Source organism: Etheostoma spectabile, chromosome 10 (assembly GCF_008692095.1).
Source record: "Etheostoma spectabile isolate EspeVRDwgs_2016 chromosome 10, UIUC_Espe_1.0, whole genome shotgun sequence".
Classification (NCBI taxonomy): Eukaryota; Metazoa; Chordata; class Actinopteri; order Perciformes; family Percidae; genus Etheostoma; species Etheostoma spectabile.
Window position 1 is genome coordinate 9975932 of NC_045742.1, and position 15622 is coordinate 9991553.

The 15622-nt window shown below is 40.3% G+C and overlaps 2 protein-coding genes across 9 annotated transcripts in view; one reads left to right on the top strand and one right to left on the bottom strand.

Annotated features, from left to right (window-relative positions):
• Positions 1–1154, bottom strand: part of gpc2 (glypican 2) — an 11524-nt gene extending 10370 nt beyond the window's left edge. The window contains exon 1 of the mRNA XM_032527626.1: positions 959–1154. Within this exon, the coding sequence (XP_032383517.1) occupies positions 959–1154 (196 nt within the window). The remainder of the gene's footprint in view (positions 1–958) is intronic.
• A 1639-nt stretch (positions 1155–2793) lies between these two features.
• Positions 2794–15622, top strand: part of stag3 (STAG3 cohesin complex component) — a 20107-nt gene continuing 7278 nt past the window's right edge. The window contains exons 1-21 of one of the 8 annotated variants that reach the window (XM_032527632.1): positions 2794–2815; positions 3276–3398; positions 4104–4200; positions 4514–4729; positions 5556–5652; positions 5927–6003; positions 6362–6566; positions 7237–7388; positions 8137–8334; positions 8756–8854; positions 9367–9446; positions 9840–9947; positions 10315–10411; positions 10789–10891; positions 11039–11142; positions 11650–11742; positions 12499–12591; positions 12795–12995; positions 13793–13860; positions 13974–14061; positions 14573–14653. In XM_032527632.1, coding sequence (XP_032383523.1) covers positions 3370–3398; positions 4104–4200; positions 4514–4729; positions 5556–5652; positions 5927–6003; positions 6362–6566; positions 7237–7388; positions 8137–8334; positions 8756–8854; positions 9367–9446; positions 9840–9947; positions 10315–10411; positions 10789–10891; positions 11039–11142; positions 11650–11742; positions 12499–12591; positions 12795–12995; positions 13793–13860; positions 13974–14061; positions 14573–14653 — 2286 coding nt within the window. In that variant the 5' untranslated portion in view covers positions 2794–2815; positions 3276–3369. The other 7 variants (XM_032527628.1, XM_032527630.1, XM_032527635.1 and 4 more) reach the window with 7 other exon arrangements.

Consider the following 15622-nt stretch of genomic DNA (forward strand, 5'->3'; position numbering starts at 1 on the left):
ACACACACACACACACACACACACACACACACACACACACACACACACAAAATCAATATTGCGGTTGTCTCAGTGACTCACAGACCTAAATTGTCACAAAATAAATCTTCACACTAGTCTGTCTGAGAGTAACTCAATGATACACACACACACTGATTTAAATGCAAAGCGGAACCTTAAGTGCTCTATCAATTGCTACCTATACTTGGTCAGACATCCTCATTTCAACATGTCCACCTACTTCCCCTCTCTCCTCCTCTCTCCTTATCCCACCCACCAAAACTTCAAATTATCCGAAATCCAGTTTTTTTTAATCAGCAGATAAGATTATCACCAGTGAACAGAGCCTATGGATATGCAGGGATTTAGCAGTGGGCCAGTAGGCAAAGACTAATTAGGGGCGAGGTTCTTTGTTGCACCGGTGTTGGCAATTTGCTCATCCCCTTAATCATCCTATTTAAACAGCACGAAGGGAGGAGGGAGCGGGTGTAATTTGTTTTAAACCACCCTGTATTGGTTCTCTTGAGGAAAACTTACCATGATATTCCTACATTGCGTCTCTGGTGGTTATTAATGAGCTCTTGCCACCTTGTAGCCTACTTTTAAATATCACTTTTCTTAGTGCATAGTTTTACGGTATATTGGCTATAGGCTTAGGGTTATTAATGTTCCTATTATAAACAACTGGTGGTGGTGGTGAGCAGCGAATTTATATAGGCCTAGTGACCTTAATTTGCATAATGGTGTTTTTTTTATTTTTTATTTTGTCATCCCTATTGAGGCAGCCTATGCTGACGCACCTAGGCTACATTTCTGCTGCGATCGTTTATCTTAAATGTTTTTATACGCTTGAATTAGGCACATATTTCCAAACAGATGAATATGTGACTGTTCAGCATGACCCCTCCAAACTGTAATTGTGTATTATCCCAACCGCAAATTAGATGAGGAGTCTTACCGGAGATTTGAGTCAGCGGAGCGGTGCCTGTGCTGTACCCCTTCTCTGCGTACACCTGCCGGGTATCGGCGCAGCTCCTCCCCGCAGCAGCCACGGCGCTCCGTGTCCCGGACAGTGCACAGAGCGCGCAGAGCAGCACCATCAGCGGGTACATAGGGAAACTAAGCCGGGTGTCCATCCTAACCGCAGAACTCATAAAAAGACAGCAGGACAGAGGGCGGGTTTATATAAAACCAGACGGGTGCAGCACCTTATAAATGAATTAATGAATGGCCGGCTAAAATGCAGGAAAAAGTAAAAACGGTATCCCAAATCGTCAGTCGTTTAAAAGAATCATAGTTTTCCCCTATAAGTGTAATGAACAGCTGCATGCCGGGCTGTTTTTACATCACACATATGTCTCCATCGACCGTGTCCAGTTAATTTGTCCTTTTTGGGAGATCCGCTGTTAGCCTATGTAAATGTAAAGAGTGTGAATGGGGCACTCCCGTCCCTCAGCCTCATCTAACAGCAAAACTGCATCAGGTTTACAGGGGTTAGCATGAAAATACCGGAACAGCTACTGTTTTCAAAATAAAGGCCAAGACATTTTTTATTTTTTATTCCAACAAAGCATAGTCCTCCATAAGCCATACAAATGTAATAAAGATGTTAAGACTAAAATAAAATGGCGGATAAAAAGTGTGCTTAAACTGATCAAACAAGACAATAAAAGGTAGCCTACCTGGGAAGCTCACCTGGTAGAGCAGATGACCATAGAGGTTTACTCCTGAGGCAGAGGCCGCAGGTTCAGCCATATACACTCTCTCTAACCTTTCATGTCTAAACCAAGAATAATCTTAAAAAGCTACATTTTAAGCTCTTTAAAAAAACGTGTATAGTTAATTTCTTTGTTGTTTTCTATATTGGAGCAACAACCATAGCAAATGATAAATCAACAATTTACAGAATGTTCCACAATCATGTTGCATTTAGTAGGCCTACAGCATATTTTATGGCTATGGATGTTGCCACTCTACAGTTGAATAATAAAAAAAAGGGTCATGTTTTTCTACCCAAGAGAATTTTTTCAGCTCCACTGGTTGGGATCAAGGCAATGAAGCTAGGATGAACAACCAGTGTTGATCCGTTCACACTAAACCTTTTTTTTCTCCCTGGATACATACCTTTTGTTGAATGTTTTATCGTTTATAGGCCTACCCTGACGTTTTTTCCCATTGAGGTTTGTCACAGTAATATGTGGTGCACCAGATTTTTAAAGTGACGGAAATAAGTTTTTTGTAGTTTGCATCATTATTATACAACGGGGGGAATTTAAATAATGTACATCCTTATTTCAGAAGTGCTGTCCCATTGAGGGGTTAAAGTGTGTTATCCATCTCTATCATTTTTTCAAAAGAAATTGTGAAGCAAGGGCAATAGGTATTTTATTTTATTTTTAAAGTCAGGACCAGAAGTTGCGCGTTTCACCCTAGCTGAATTGACTGTGGCCATTCACAGAACAATGGACCGTGCAGAGGAGGACCAACAGGGGAGAGAAGGGTGAAGAGCCTGCGGTGGCGGGGCGGGGAGCAGCTGAGACAACCACCTCAGGGTCCTAAAAACTGGATAGACAGACAGACAGAGCAGACAGACTGAAATATGCAGATACAGTCAATACGTGACAGTAAATATAAAAGCTCAAATATTCATATGGTGTACTATTACTATTCAGCAGTAGTTAAATTCATAACTTGAACTCGTTTGTCCGTTGAATTCACTGTGGTTTTTTTGTTATTTTCTGTTTAATTTACTTGTTCTGAATGACCAATGATCATCAAGTGACCCACTGGAAGGACCAATCGTTTTATGATTTGAGTAAGTTCTGGCCAATCGGCATCCGGCATAACTTTGCGTACTTTTGCGCGCCCTTGACTCTCATCATCAGTTCATGAGGACAGAAGAAATCACGACAAGAAAGCAACATACTGATCGGTTATTATCTATATTATCAGGCGGTACATTGATTCAAATAGTTTGCTTGTAATTATTATTGATTAATTTCCGCTGTAGTAGGTAGCTGGCTACCAGCTAGCTAATGTTTAGCTAGCTAATGTTTAGCTAAGCTAACGTTTTGAAGGGACGTTAGCCATAATCGGACATACCGTAACTTAGCAGTGGTTTCTATAGTTTGTTTATAATTTGTCTTTTGGCCGACACATTTCAAGAAGTAGTTTAGTGTAGAATTATGGTTGCAAGTCTGATAATGTAGGTTCGAGATACTGTAAATTAATAATATGAATGCAAATTAGCTAATTTTGTCTCCTCTCCCGCACAGAAGCTTGGTCTTACCGCTGAAAAAGTGTTAGCAAACACCAGCTAACCTGCCTTTCAAAACCAGTTAACAATCTGTGTAGCCTCTTTCACTGAAAATGGCAAGTGGAGACTCGCTGTTGGACAGGTAAAGTTAGCCAAGCTTAGCTAACGTTTAACTTTAACTTTTCAATTCAATTCTTTTAAGACTCTTGTCACAAAGTCAAAGTAAAACTTGTAGAGTTATTGAACGTATTTGGGTATGGAGCATTTATCTGACATACATATTTTGCTGACTTAAAATGCACACAAGTTAACCAAACAACAGAAACTATTTTCCAACCTTCAAAATTGAATAAAGAGATGTCTGAGATAACGCACTGATTAACAAACAAAACTGTATCTGAATATCTCAGTCTAAATTCAAACTAAAACTACATTAAACCCAAATGGCTTTTTGAGATTGGCCTTAATAATAACCTTACATTTTGCACTGTTTATTTGCACTGCATTAGCAGCATGTGTGCATCTGTAGAAGCTGAAACTAGCCAGCAAAGATGTAAGAAAAAGTGCTGAAACAACATCCAGTAACAGTATATGTAGGAGAGGGTTGAATGGACAAGGACAAATGGAATAACTACAATAATAACAATTTGAGGGACACCGGAAGTTCCTCCCTAACAGTTTGCCACAACAACCGAATGCTACAAGAACTTCAGGGATACTATTTAGTAACTTGTATGCTCAATTTATCAACATTTTTATCATGATACCTGCCTAGTGTCTTTGTAGTCTTGTTAGTCTTTGTTTGTTGAAGCTAAGAATTTGTTTTGATTCAGTTTTCGTCTGTTAGTCTTGAAGAATTGGATGACTTCTCAGATTCAGACAGTGACTATGAGGCCACAACGAAAGCTACAAAGCGAAGAAAACAGCCAGTGACTGGACTTCAGGTAAATTATTCTCTCTTATTCTTTCTTAAAAGGGTTCACTTTCAGTAAGATACAATTGAGACTGTTCACAATGGAGTAGACCAGGGCTGTGCTCTTGTCTAAGTTTTTTATTTTTTTTATGATATTGAATCAAGTTGCATTATTGTCAATCATATTTTATTTCTTATGAAAGATCTAATACAAGAGTCGTAATAACTGCAATACTGTGGTAAGCCTGCTGCTTATCTTACCATGGCTACCACTAATTCAGTTGTGCACATCAATTCACCTTAAATCTCCTGCTGAGCTGCCCTCCCATCTCTTTCATCTCAAGCCACCCAAGAGATCCAGGCGTAAAGCTGCATTGAGGGTATCCAGCCCCAGTAGCAGCCCCATCCCCACGCCTCCAAACTCCCCCCTGCAGCAGCACTCCCAAAACACATCAAGACAGGCCTCTGCTAGACCTGTGACAAGAGTGAACAAGGGAAACAGGGGCATCAGTGCAGAGGATATCTATGATGCTGTCTGCTCTGGAAAGAGTGCCATGGTGGTAAGCAAAACCCCAGCTGAAAAGCAAAGGGGGAAGGGGATGTAGAGATGAACACATGAAGCAAGGGCGGTGCTGAAGGAGGCATGTGTAATGAGAAGAGAAACAAGGCTCTAAGAGCAACAATGAGAGAGATTATCATCTACTGTCAGTGGCTGACTGATTTGACCCTACAGAATTGGCTTTGATACGCAGAGGAAGAAGTGTTTTCCCTGGGTTGTGTAGTAGGCAATGATTGACAGCATGCATCCATCCCAACCATTGTGGTGCTGGGCCCAGTCTGTTCTGGTTAAAGACTACAAAAAAGAATCGCATGACAAAAGAAAGGCTAAAAAGTGTGGTGGGCAGTAATAAAAAGAGTCTGTCACTACAGTGTAGAGCAGCAGCACAATACAGATGGTGATTGTGGGTGAAGGCCTACTTTTATACAGCAAACAATTTAGTCTGTTATGCTAAGGCTTCTCTGTTCTAATTCTTCTACTATATTTCCAATTTGTTACAATTTACATATGCTACACTATGATTAATAACAGAACAGATGTTCTAAAGTATTGTCTATTTATGTGTAATGGTGCCATGGTTGCCAAAAATGATTATGCAAACGACATGGTGAATAGAACTGGAATTTGAAATGGGTAAAAAATTTAAATGGGGGAGACGGTGGGGCATACAGACTTATATATGTTACTTAGAAGAACACAAAAGGCCAATGGATGAAAGCTGAAATCCAGAATGTTATTGAATTAATATATTTTTTTATTTATATCCGTTGACCCTTTGATCTGAGCCCAGCATTCTCATTGGCTGCTATCTCCCTGTCAATCTTAAGACGGTGGTGGACGAGTGGCTGGACAACTACAAGCAAAGCCGAGAGGAGGGGCTGCTGGTGCTCATCAACTTCATTGTTCAGTCCTGCGGATGCAAAGGTCAGAGGTCAAGAGGGAGCCCACAAGATGGGGGGTGGGAGTCAAAGTTCAAGAGATTATCTTTCCAATTACAGCTCAGGCAATGATCAGCAGTCATCTATTGATCTCCCAGTATAGTAACGATGCAATGTTTAGGTGCTGTGTTAAACCTCTGTCTATTGACAACACAATATATCAATAGTATGTGAGAGTGGAATGAAAATGGAAAGAAATCCAGGTGTTTATTTCTCTTTGATTCCTAATGTGGGACATTGCGTTTCATTTTTTTGTCCAGGTGTGGTTAGCAGAGAGATGTTGGACAACATGCAGAATGCTGAGATCATCAGCACCCTCACCAAAGAGTTCAATGAGGTGAGACATAGTGTTCATGTGTTTAATAGATTCTAAAAATAAGAGTTTAAATTTAATTTAAATAGTTTACATTTAATTTATATTCTCACCCATTCTTCTAATAATCCTGTTTGAGTTTTCTGAGAAATTTAAACAGCCTCCATATCCTTGGAGATTATGATCTGAAGGATTGAGTACAGCATGGTGGAACAAACTAATTAAAATCTAATGTTGATAAATGAGCACATTAATGGGTTAATGGGTTTGCCACTGATGTAATTGTCATTAGCACAGCAACCACTTCTGCCTCAAATAACTTGATACTAAGCTCAGTGAAAGATTTTTCCTCCCATTTCTTTTCTTTCCTGTCATCCTCCAGGATTCAGTGAACTACCCTCTATGCACCCCAGGCCCCCAGCTGAGGCGATTTAAAGCCAGCCTGTGCGAGTTTACTCGGGTTCTAGTGAGCTCCTGTCGGAATAGCCTTGTTTTTGATGAGTACCTCTTCCCTTCCCTGTTGGCTCTGCTCACCGGCATGTCTGACTCCCAGGTCAGAGCCTTCAGACACACTAGTACCCTGCTTGGTAAGCCCATTGGTACAATACAGGTACACCGATTTCACAAGGAAGCTTTAATTATAGTATTAAGGCTACACTTTTTGATTGGTGGTAATCGCATCATTTGCTTTAGGTTTTGACAGGGTTAAAAACCTGCACTCCACGCTTTGATACCGGAGGGTTTTTATTCCTGCTTTTCTGGGAAGCAGAACAAACTGCTTTATTCAGCTGACATCTGTTTTAGTTGCTTGAGAAGTTCTTTTGTGTTTCAGATTGTACTCCTGTATAGCTTTTATTGTTTGTCATTGTTTTCTTTTGAAACCTCATCCATGTGATTTCTTCTCCCCTATATTTCTTATCCCCTAAGGATTTACTTTTGTATACTGTAGGTAATTAAAAGGGACAAAGGGACTCCTCAGTTAAGTTAATGTGATGTAACTTTTAACTATTGGACCCATGCTGTTAGGAAAATGTGGACTGACTGTGCCTACTTCTTCCCCAGTGCGATTGTAAAATCAGATTAAAAAAAGACTAACATTTTTGGGGACACTTGGCAAGATAACAGTTGGGATGGATTTTGAAGGATTTAACAAAATGGGAAACATCACCTTTCAATCCCCATCAGATTGACCCAAGAGTATATGTTGGTCTTTCAGTACTGTCTATCGTTGTAAACGTATATGTTTTTCTCTATCAGCCATGAAGTTAATGACTGGGCTGGTGGAGGTAGCTGTGATAGTGTCGGTTCAGCTGCAGACCACCCAGCGGCAATATGACATGGAGAACAGCAAGAGGGAGCAAGACAGAGCCACTGACAGACTGGAGGAGCTGCGGGCCACCATCAGCGAGGTAACACAAACACTGGCATGAGTGCAGCTACTTTCACAGACAAAATATGCAGATTATTAAAGCAGTCCTCCCACATTGGGTTTATACAGTAAGACATATTTTAGTAGGTCTTTGATGGCAATACACCATTTTTCTTACTTGTTAATCACCGGTTGTTAATTAGCAGTTGGGTTTTAAATTCAGTCATGTCATTTTTCTTTACCACCCAAATAGATTTTCCAAATATAATACGTCAAAAACTTTTGTTTTACTTTCCAACCTGGGTAATGGAGTAGAGAAGGCTTAACCAGAACGCATAATGTGCTTGCTAATTGTACACCTTGTTTGCATGCAATTTAAATTCTGAAATAGAAAGATAGGCATCTTAGGTATCAGGGACAACAGATGTAAACACTCTAAGGGTTATTAAGGTTGGTGAAGTATTAGGAGTAGAGTAAAGGATTCCTCCGATGATGTTTTGTCTCATGACGAAATCAGCTGTGACAATAATATTATGTCTATTTCCCTTACTAATTGTGGATCACTAGAATGAGTTCAGGTAGATGTAGAAATGGTGAAATGTAATCCTTAGTTGCTATTAAACCTGGAAAAGTTTATTATGAGGAACATTTTTAGCTGTGTGAATTGTTTGTCTGCTGGTCCTCAAAGCAATAAAAGATGATTGCCCCAGCAGAACCACAGATATGAAAGAGACAGGAGTCCAGATAACTAGTGCTCACAGTCTTAGTGATGCATATGTATGTTGTAGCTGCGGGAGAACAGGGAGGAGATATCCTCCATGATGAACGCCACGTTCCGTGGTGTGTTTGTGCACCGTTACCGTGACCGGTTGCCTGAGATCCGGGCTGCCTGTATTCAGGAGTTGGGCATATGGCTGAAAACAGACCCTGAAGACTTCCTGAATGATGGGTGTCTTAAATACCTGGGGTGGACCCTGCATGACAAGGTAAACACACATACACAGAACTAGACAATAGAAAATACATGACAGAGTTAAGTGTTATTGTGAGGTTATTTCTTTATTTTGCTGTTTCCCTCACCGCTGGCCAACAACGTGTCACAGACGTAGCAGCTGTCTGTCTGCAGCCCTCCGCAGGCCAGCAGTGGAGTTCGAAATGACAAGGACCGCAGTGTATTGGGAATTGGGATGTCCAACTTACGTAGCTTTTTCATTTATATTTGTGCTTTTAAGTCTTTGACAGCCTTGCACACCAGATGCTATTGTAGAATATCTGCACACAGACACAAGAAGGAACACATACACACACTTAAACAAAGAGAAATGTCCCCTATGAGCAGACTTGTGCATCAGTCTGTATGTAGGTTATAGAGTGTGTGTTTCTGCACTCTCTTCTTCTTTCTTCCAGCAAAGTCCAGTGCGTCTGCAGTGTGTCCGTGCCCTGCAGGGTCTGTACCAGGAGAAGGAATTCATTGGCCGCCTGGAGCTTTTCACCAGCAGATTTAAAGTGAGACATCCCTCTGGATTGGACTCACACCTCAGTTAATGCCTCTTTTCTCCTTCCTTTTCCCTTGTGTCTGTCTGTCTGCTTCTGCATCTCCCTTTAATCTATCGTTCCAGCTTACTGTATTGTCTCTATTTTGTTGCCTGCCTATGTTTCTCTTCCCAGTATATTGTGCCCCCTCCCATTTCTTTGCCTTTTTAGTTGTTTTTTTTTTCACCGTTCCTGTTTGTTGTGATGGTCTCATCCTTTGTCTGGGCGTGTGTCTGGGTGCGTTAATTGCTGCCAATTACTGATGGTTATTAAGCTCATCTCAAACACATAAAACCCCTCCTAAGCCACATGTGCTGCTGCAGATAAATGGTTTTCATGCCATGGCTTAGTGCCTAATGTGTGTGCGTGTGCGCGTGTATGTCTGTGGGTACATTCATGTATTTTTATAGCTGTTTTGTCTGCTGTCAGGATTGTTCATTTGTCTGTGTCTGCACTTCTAAATGTGTTTGTGTGTGTTTTTTTAGGAGAGGATGCTCAGCATGGCGCTGGACAAAGACCCAGAGGTGGCAGTGGAAGTGGTCAATCTGTTGCTGCTGATCCAACAGTGAGGGGTTTCTTTGTCTCTGGTGGTTTCTCTGTGCAGCTATCAACACAGGAATTTCAATTTAGTAGATCAAAACGTACCAAGTATAACATATTTTTTATACAATATATTATTGTGCCTTTTCTCTTTCTGCATCAATAGTAATGAGCTTTATTACAGAAAAGTTTTAATGAAATGCAGTTTAGAGCATTTCTATTGCTAGGCCTGTGAATGCAGTCCTGAATGAGTAATTGAAAAGGTACCAAGTAACCAAGTTTTACCAAGTAAAAAATAACAAACGAAAGAAATCTTTCTCAACAATGTAAGTGTGAAGGTTACTCATAACTGTGATAACATTCTAAAGAATACATAGTTTTTAGGCCTGTAACTGTTTTGATGTGTTCTCAAATGCAGGAGGACGGAGGAAGGTCTGAAAGAAGAGGAGTGCGGCCACATCTATCCCCTGGTTTACGCTCTAAACAGAGGCCTGGCATCTGCAGCTGGCATCTTTCTCTTTAACAAGTACATTTTCATCCTTCCTTTCTGAACCGTGTCAGACTAAGTTTGATAGAGTTGTTGTTAAGGTACACCTCTGTATGTGTGGCTTATTCCGTTTTCAACAAATATGTTTCAATTTGTTTGTTTATTGATTTGTCCAAAACATTAAAAAAAAAACGTTATGAACTTAATTGACACCAAAGCCTGCATGAATAACGGTTTGCACATTAACAAGCAGTGTAAATTACATGCCACATACTTCCCTGTATAGTGGAACATTTTATTGCTACACAAATGTGACATCTGACTTAAATCACTGCAACCTTTCCATGCCACTTCTTTATTTTTGGGTGAGGTAATCTGAAATGTGTTCTTTATGTGTGTATGTCAGGCTGAAAAGTGTGATTGCCAGTGACAACCAGAAGAATGATAAAAGTGAAAATGCAGCCTTTTTTCAAATCCTCATCTCCTTCTACATCCAGAGTGAGGTAGTGTATCTTTCTGTCCCTGTTTCCCCTCTATTGCAACCATTGCAATTATGTTTCATGATTGCAAATAGACTATCCATGACAAAATCTATATATATATATATATATATATATATATATATATACACACATATACATATTGTTCAAATCATGTTTTATATTGTGTTCCCTATAAAATACTTCACTAGCCACAAGTATCACTGATGTTTGCTGTCTGATAATCAAATTACCCTGTTGGGGATTCTTTCAAGCCAAGTCTTCAGGCATTCAAGTCTCAAGTCGAGTCTCACAGCAGACGAGTCCAAGTCTCAAGTCTGAAATGCGCAGCTTTTGTTTAGTAAAGTTAATCCAAAGCAGTTAATGTGCTCTCTTGACAGTTCCATGAGCATGGGGCATACCTGGTGGATAGTCTTTGGGATGTGGCAAGATCTGAGCTGAGAGACTGGGAGACTATGACGGCATTACTGCTACAGGAGGATGGTGAGGAGCTTAGCTGCATCATTGCATAAAACTGCTGCTACTGCTTTTTTATGCTCAACTTGTGCTGCTCCCTCGATACTCCTGCATTGTGTCACCTCAACCATCACCCACTCAGTTTAGCATCTGTCTGTACGTCTGTGTTGTTAGGTCTGATGTATGAGGAGGAGGGGGCTCTCATAGAGCTGATGATGTGTGCCATCAGACAGGCAGCACAGGCAACCCCCCCTATTGGGAGAACTCAGGGCAAGAAGGTGGTGACAAAATAAATGTCTGTAATTTGTTTATGTCAACAGTGGAGCATGGGGGTGAGAGAAATGACATTCTTTGTTTTTGAAGTCATAGATTTTAAAGATTCAATATGCACCTTTTAGTGAAATTAAACAGGAATAATTTAGATATACCACATCAGGCTGATTAATGTGTATATGTATCAGTTTTCCTCTGTTTGTGGCAGCTCTCACACGTTTGTTATTGGTAACCTTTGTCTTGGTGTATCATCCTATTTCAACATGGACAGCTTATCACATTAAGTGCTGCGCATTAGCTTGACCACTTTTTTTAAGACAGAAAGTTGGATATGTTAGCTTTAAATGTTCACAATGTTGTGAAAAGGGGATTCTTTTATTTTCTTAAGCAGTGCTGGTAATTTACTCATCTGTGGTCACATAGAGAAACACATTCTAATGATGAGCTTTTTGTCTTCACACATGGTTAAACTGCTGGCCTGTGATGTTCACTGAATGTACTTGTGGGATTAGATCCTGGGTATGAAGGATAAGAAGGTCCAGGATCAAGACAGGAGGCGTATCACCGCACACTTCATCCCCTTACTGCCCCAGCTGCTGGCCAAGGTACACAGCCACGGTTCACTTAAAGTCATCATATTATGCTTTTTGGCTTTTTCCCTTTCTGTTTATTGTGTTATATATCTTTTTTGTTCATGTTATAGATTTACAAATTGAAACAGTCCACCCCAAAAGGAACTTACCATCTCCAACAGAAAACACTGTTCACAAACTGCTCCAATTAGCTCTATTGTAGTTCAGCCTTTACTTCTGTGACAAACGTGCATCACTTTGTAACACACGTTATAATGCTCACCTAGCTGCTAGCGTGGCACATCCTCATACTCTGCTTCTGACTGGCTAGTAGTCCTTACCCAGGTACTGTGCATGGGAAACTCCCAACAAAGATGGTACAGAAGTGAGATGTCTCACACTGCAGCTAAAACAGAGAGCTTAACACACAGGGCGAAAAGAGGAGCTGCAGGAATGTGCAATACAACAAAAATATGCTGTTTTTTTTTTAATAAACCATGTAAACCTATTCTGATATAACTTGTATATATAATTATGAACCTGAAAATGAGCATAATATGAGCACTTTAACATACTTTATAATACTGAAATTATATTATACACAGAGGGTTAAAACAGCTTTGCCACCTTAACTTCTACTCTAAAGAGTCATACAGTATTACTATGTATTACATTGAGAATGAAGGTAAATTACTTACTTACATACCAAATATGCAATATTATTTATCTTCATTTCACATTTTTTCAATCCTGAGCCTGTGATTTCCTCCTTCTCTCACTCACCTGCAGTACTCAGCAGATGCAGGGAAGGTGAGCCTCCTTCTCAAAGCTCCCCTCTACTTTAACCTGGAGATGTACAACAGCGCTCCGCGGCTGGAGAAGGTAGGGTTTGGGGAAATGTAGAGGTTAATCAATTACCCTGAATAGAAGATTAAAATCTCTTCAGAAATGACATCATGTTCCTTCTGAATCATTACCCCTCTCCCATAGTTCCTTCTTAACAACTCTCATTTGTCTCTCAAGTTTTACTTCTTAACCAGTTCTGCTTTGAAGTGTCCTCCATCACTCTCCCCTCTATTTGTCAGTATCTGGACCTGCTGCTGTCTCAAATATGTGGTATTGTGGAGAAGCACACAGAGGTCACTGTGCTAGAGGCTTGTGCCCAACTAGCCAGCACCCTTTGCTCCGAGTCCTACACCTTCTCCTCCCGCGCACACCTGGCATTCAGCCAGCTACTGGACGGCCTGACCGAGTGCTTTAGCACCTACTTAAGTGACCTGCTGCAGGTGGGAGAGCTTGTCAGTGAAGGCCAATATATGGCATGTTATAAAAATGCATGCATATACAATTTTATTTACCCCGTTTATGTGAGTGAGTGTAGGCTAAATATCAGGAACACATCTCTTTAGAATGCAACACAGTTCAGTTTTTATTTAAACTAAACAATATTTATTGCAAATTGCAATTTATTGCAGGATTTTTGTATTAGGCTGCATTAGTTTTAGCTAAGAGTTCCTAATGATCTGGCTCATATAGTGTTGGCAGCTGTAGTCCCAGTGCATCTGTCCTACATTAGCAATATAAACCACTCATTCTGAGATGTTCAGTTAATATAGTATGTTGTAATTGTTTTTTAGGCTTCCTTTTAAATTTAAAAAGTAATCCATTTAACCTAATAATTCTAGTACATAAAGATGTTTTAATAATGAAACAAGATATATATTAATAATATAAACAAGATTGTGCTGCAAAACACTAAAAGAAGGCAGAAAACAAAACTGATAAAGACTTGATTATAAAGCACAACTGTCAAAATGTAAGCATGTGTTTTTAATTTTGTTTTAGTCTATATGTTTCTGTCGTAAAACAAACAAAAAACCTGTGTGTACGTGTGTGCGTGCGTGTGCGTGTGTGTGTGTGTGTGTGTGTGTGTGTGTGTGTGTGTGTGTGTGTGTGTGTGTGTGTGTGTGTGTGTGTGTGTGTGTGTGTGTGTGTGTGTGTGTGTGTGTGTGTGTGTGTGTGTGTGTGTGTGTGTGTGTGTGTGTGTGTGTGTGTGTGTGTGTGTGTGTGTGTGCGTACCTAGGGTACTGCAGATGACGATGATGTATACAGTGCAGCCACTGCTTTAAAAAGGATTGCAGCCCTCAGCAGGTAAGTGTGTGTTATATAATACATCTTGTATAATACACATGGCAGTAAAAGTGTACCGTTGTTTTCTTACACAGAAGTGTGTGTCTGCTTTGATGTGTGTGTTTGTTGTCCAGCGCCAAGGACCCAACAGGCTGGAAGCTGTTCGACTCTTGTCTTGAGCTTCTGAAAAGCAGGATGGAGTCCAGAGAGCTCGACAAGGAGGTCCGTCATAAAGTCCCACATTTTGATATTTGATATTTTTTCCATAGCGATATTAGAGGCCAAAACTTGGTGGTTCAAAACCTTTTAGTTTTTTTGTTTACTTATTTTTAAGCCATCTCTGAATGTGCCCCACATACAACTACAGAATTTTTGGGGGGGGGCTAAATTAAAAGTTTGGCAAATTCAATGCAACTAGGTTCAATCATTTTAATGAGGACATTTTCACTTTAAGTTATTTTCTGTAGTTTAACGTTAAAAAAAAAAAAAAAATAGGACTGGATGCGCTCAAATCACATAGACTTAGACAGCTTTGAAGGCTGGGTGCCTAAAAGTGAATAATTATAAACACAACTACTAGGACAGCACTTCAATTTGATGGAATGTATTGCCACGTGGACATCTAATGTAGACATTGATTTGCTTGGAAAAGTTAATTGGAAAATGTGTTTTTCACATTGCACCGAAATCTCTTACAAAAGCTGATTTTAACTTCCCCTTTGTATAATTTCAGCTCCTGGTGTCGGCTCTGAAGTGTGCAGCCTTTTACCTGATGTGGGCCAAAGTGAATGCAGTCAACTCCACACCAGCTGAGGTGCTCATCTACTACATTTCTTTTCTCCAAAACTGCACTCATCCTTCTTTGGATGTTTAGAAGTAGTTTGAACTTCTCTTCAAGAAATGTCACAGACACACTTTGCTCCTTGAAGTGCTAGCCTACCTGTGCACGATAACACAGCCTGCATGATAAATACTTCCTTGATGGCTATCTCGTGACAGCCAACCCACCGTGGCCATGTTGGTGGCCTTCCTGTGTATTTGTGCAGCTCTTCTCGTCTGTGTTGTTCAACAATTCACCAGCTGCGCAGACAGCAGGCAATTAACACAACAATCTGTTAGTGCGCATCCAAGCCCATGATGACACTAGACATCTATTTCCCACTGGTTCACACTTTTTCGTACTGTTTCTCTTTTTGTATTCGTTCTGTCTCGTCAGTCTCCTGCTTGTTCTTGAGCTCATTTTCACCTTTTCTGCAGTTTTTTTCTCACTCTTTTCACACACACTGAACACGTCATTATTATATCCATTAGTGTGTTTACCGGTATTTGGTGTTTTATGCCCCCAACATCTCCTTCCAGGCAGTGGATTGGTTATGTTTAGGGTTAGGGTTAGCTGCCTTGAAGGCTACGTTGGAGGCAAAAACCACCATTGAGCGGGTTTACCTAAACTAGAGTTCCAAAGAAAACACATGCAAGTCTATTCTATGTGTTAAGTTAAATCGATCTCTTTTCAGTTTTTATGTATTAATAGCACCCCAGGTCAGATAGAGGTTCTTCCTCTATGGGTGCTTGGAGGTAAGGTCAGTAACTGCAAAGGAATGACGACTTTTATTTGTAGCTGATCATTTTATCTATGCTACTACAGTGTTTAATCTTTGATTTTGTAGTGGTGGCCCGCCATGGCAAAATGTCTGCCACCACAGTATCAGAACTAGGGCAGACGCACAATGTAGTTGCGGTTGGCTTTTACATTTTTCTTGCCAACATAATGGACCCCCCCCCC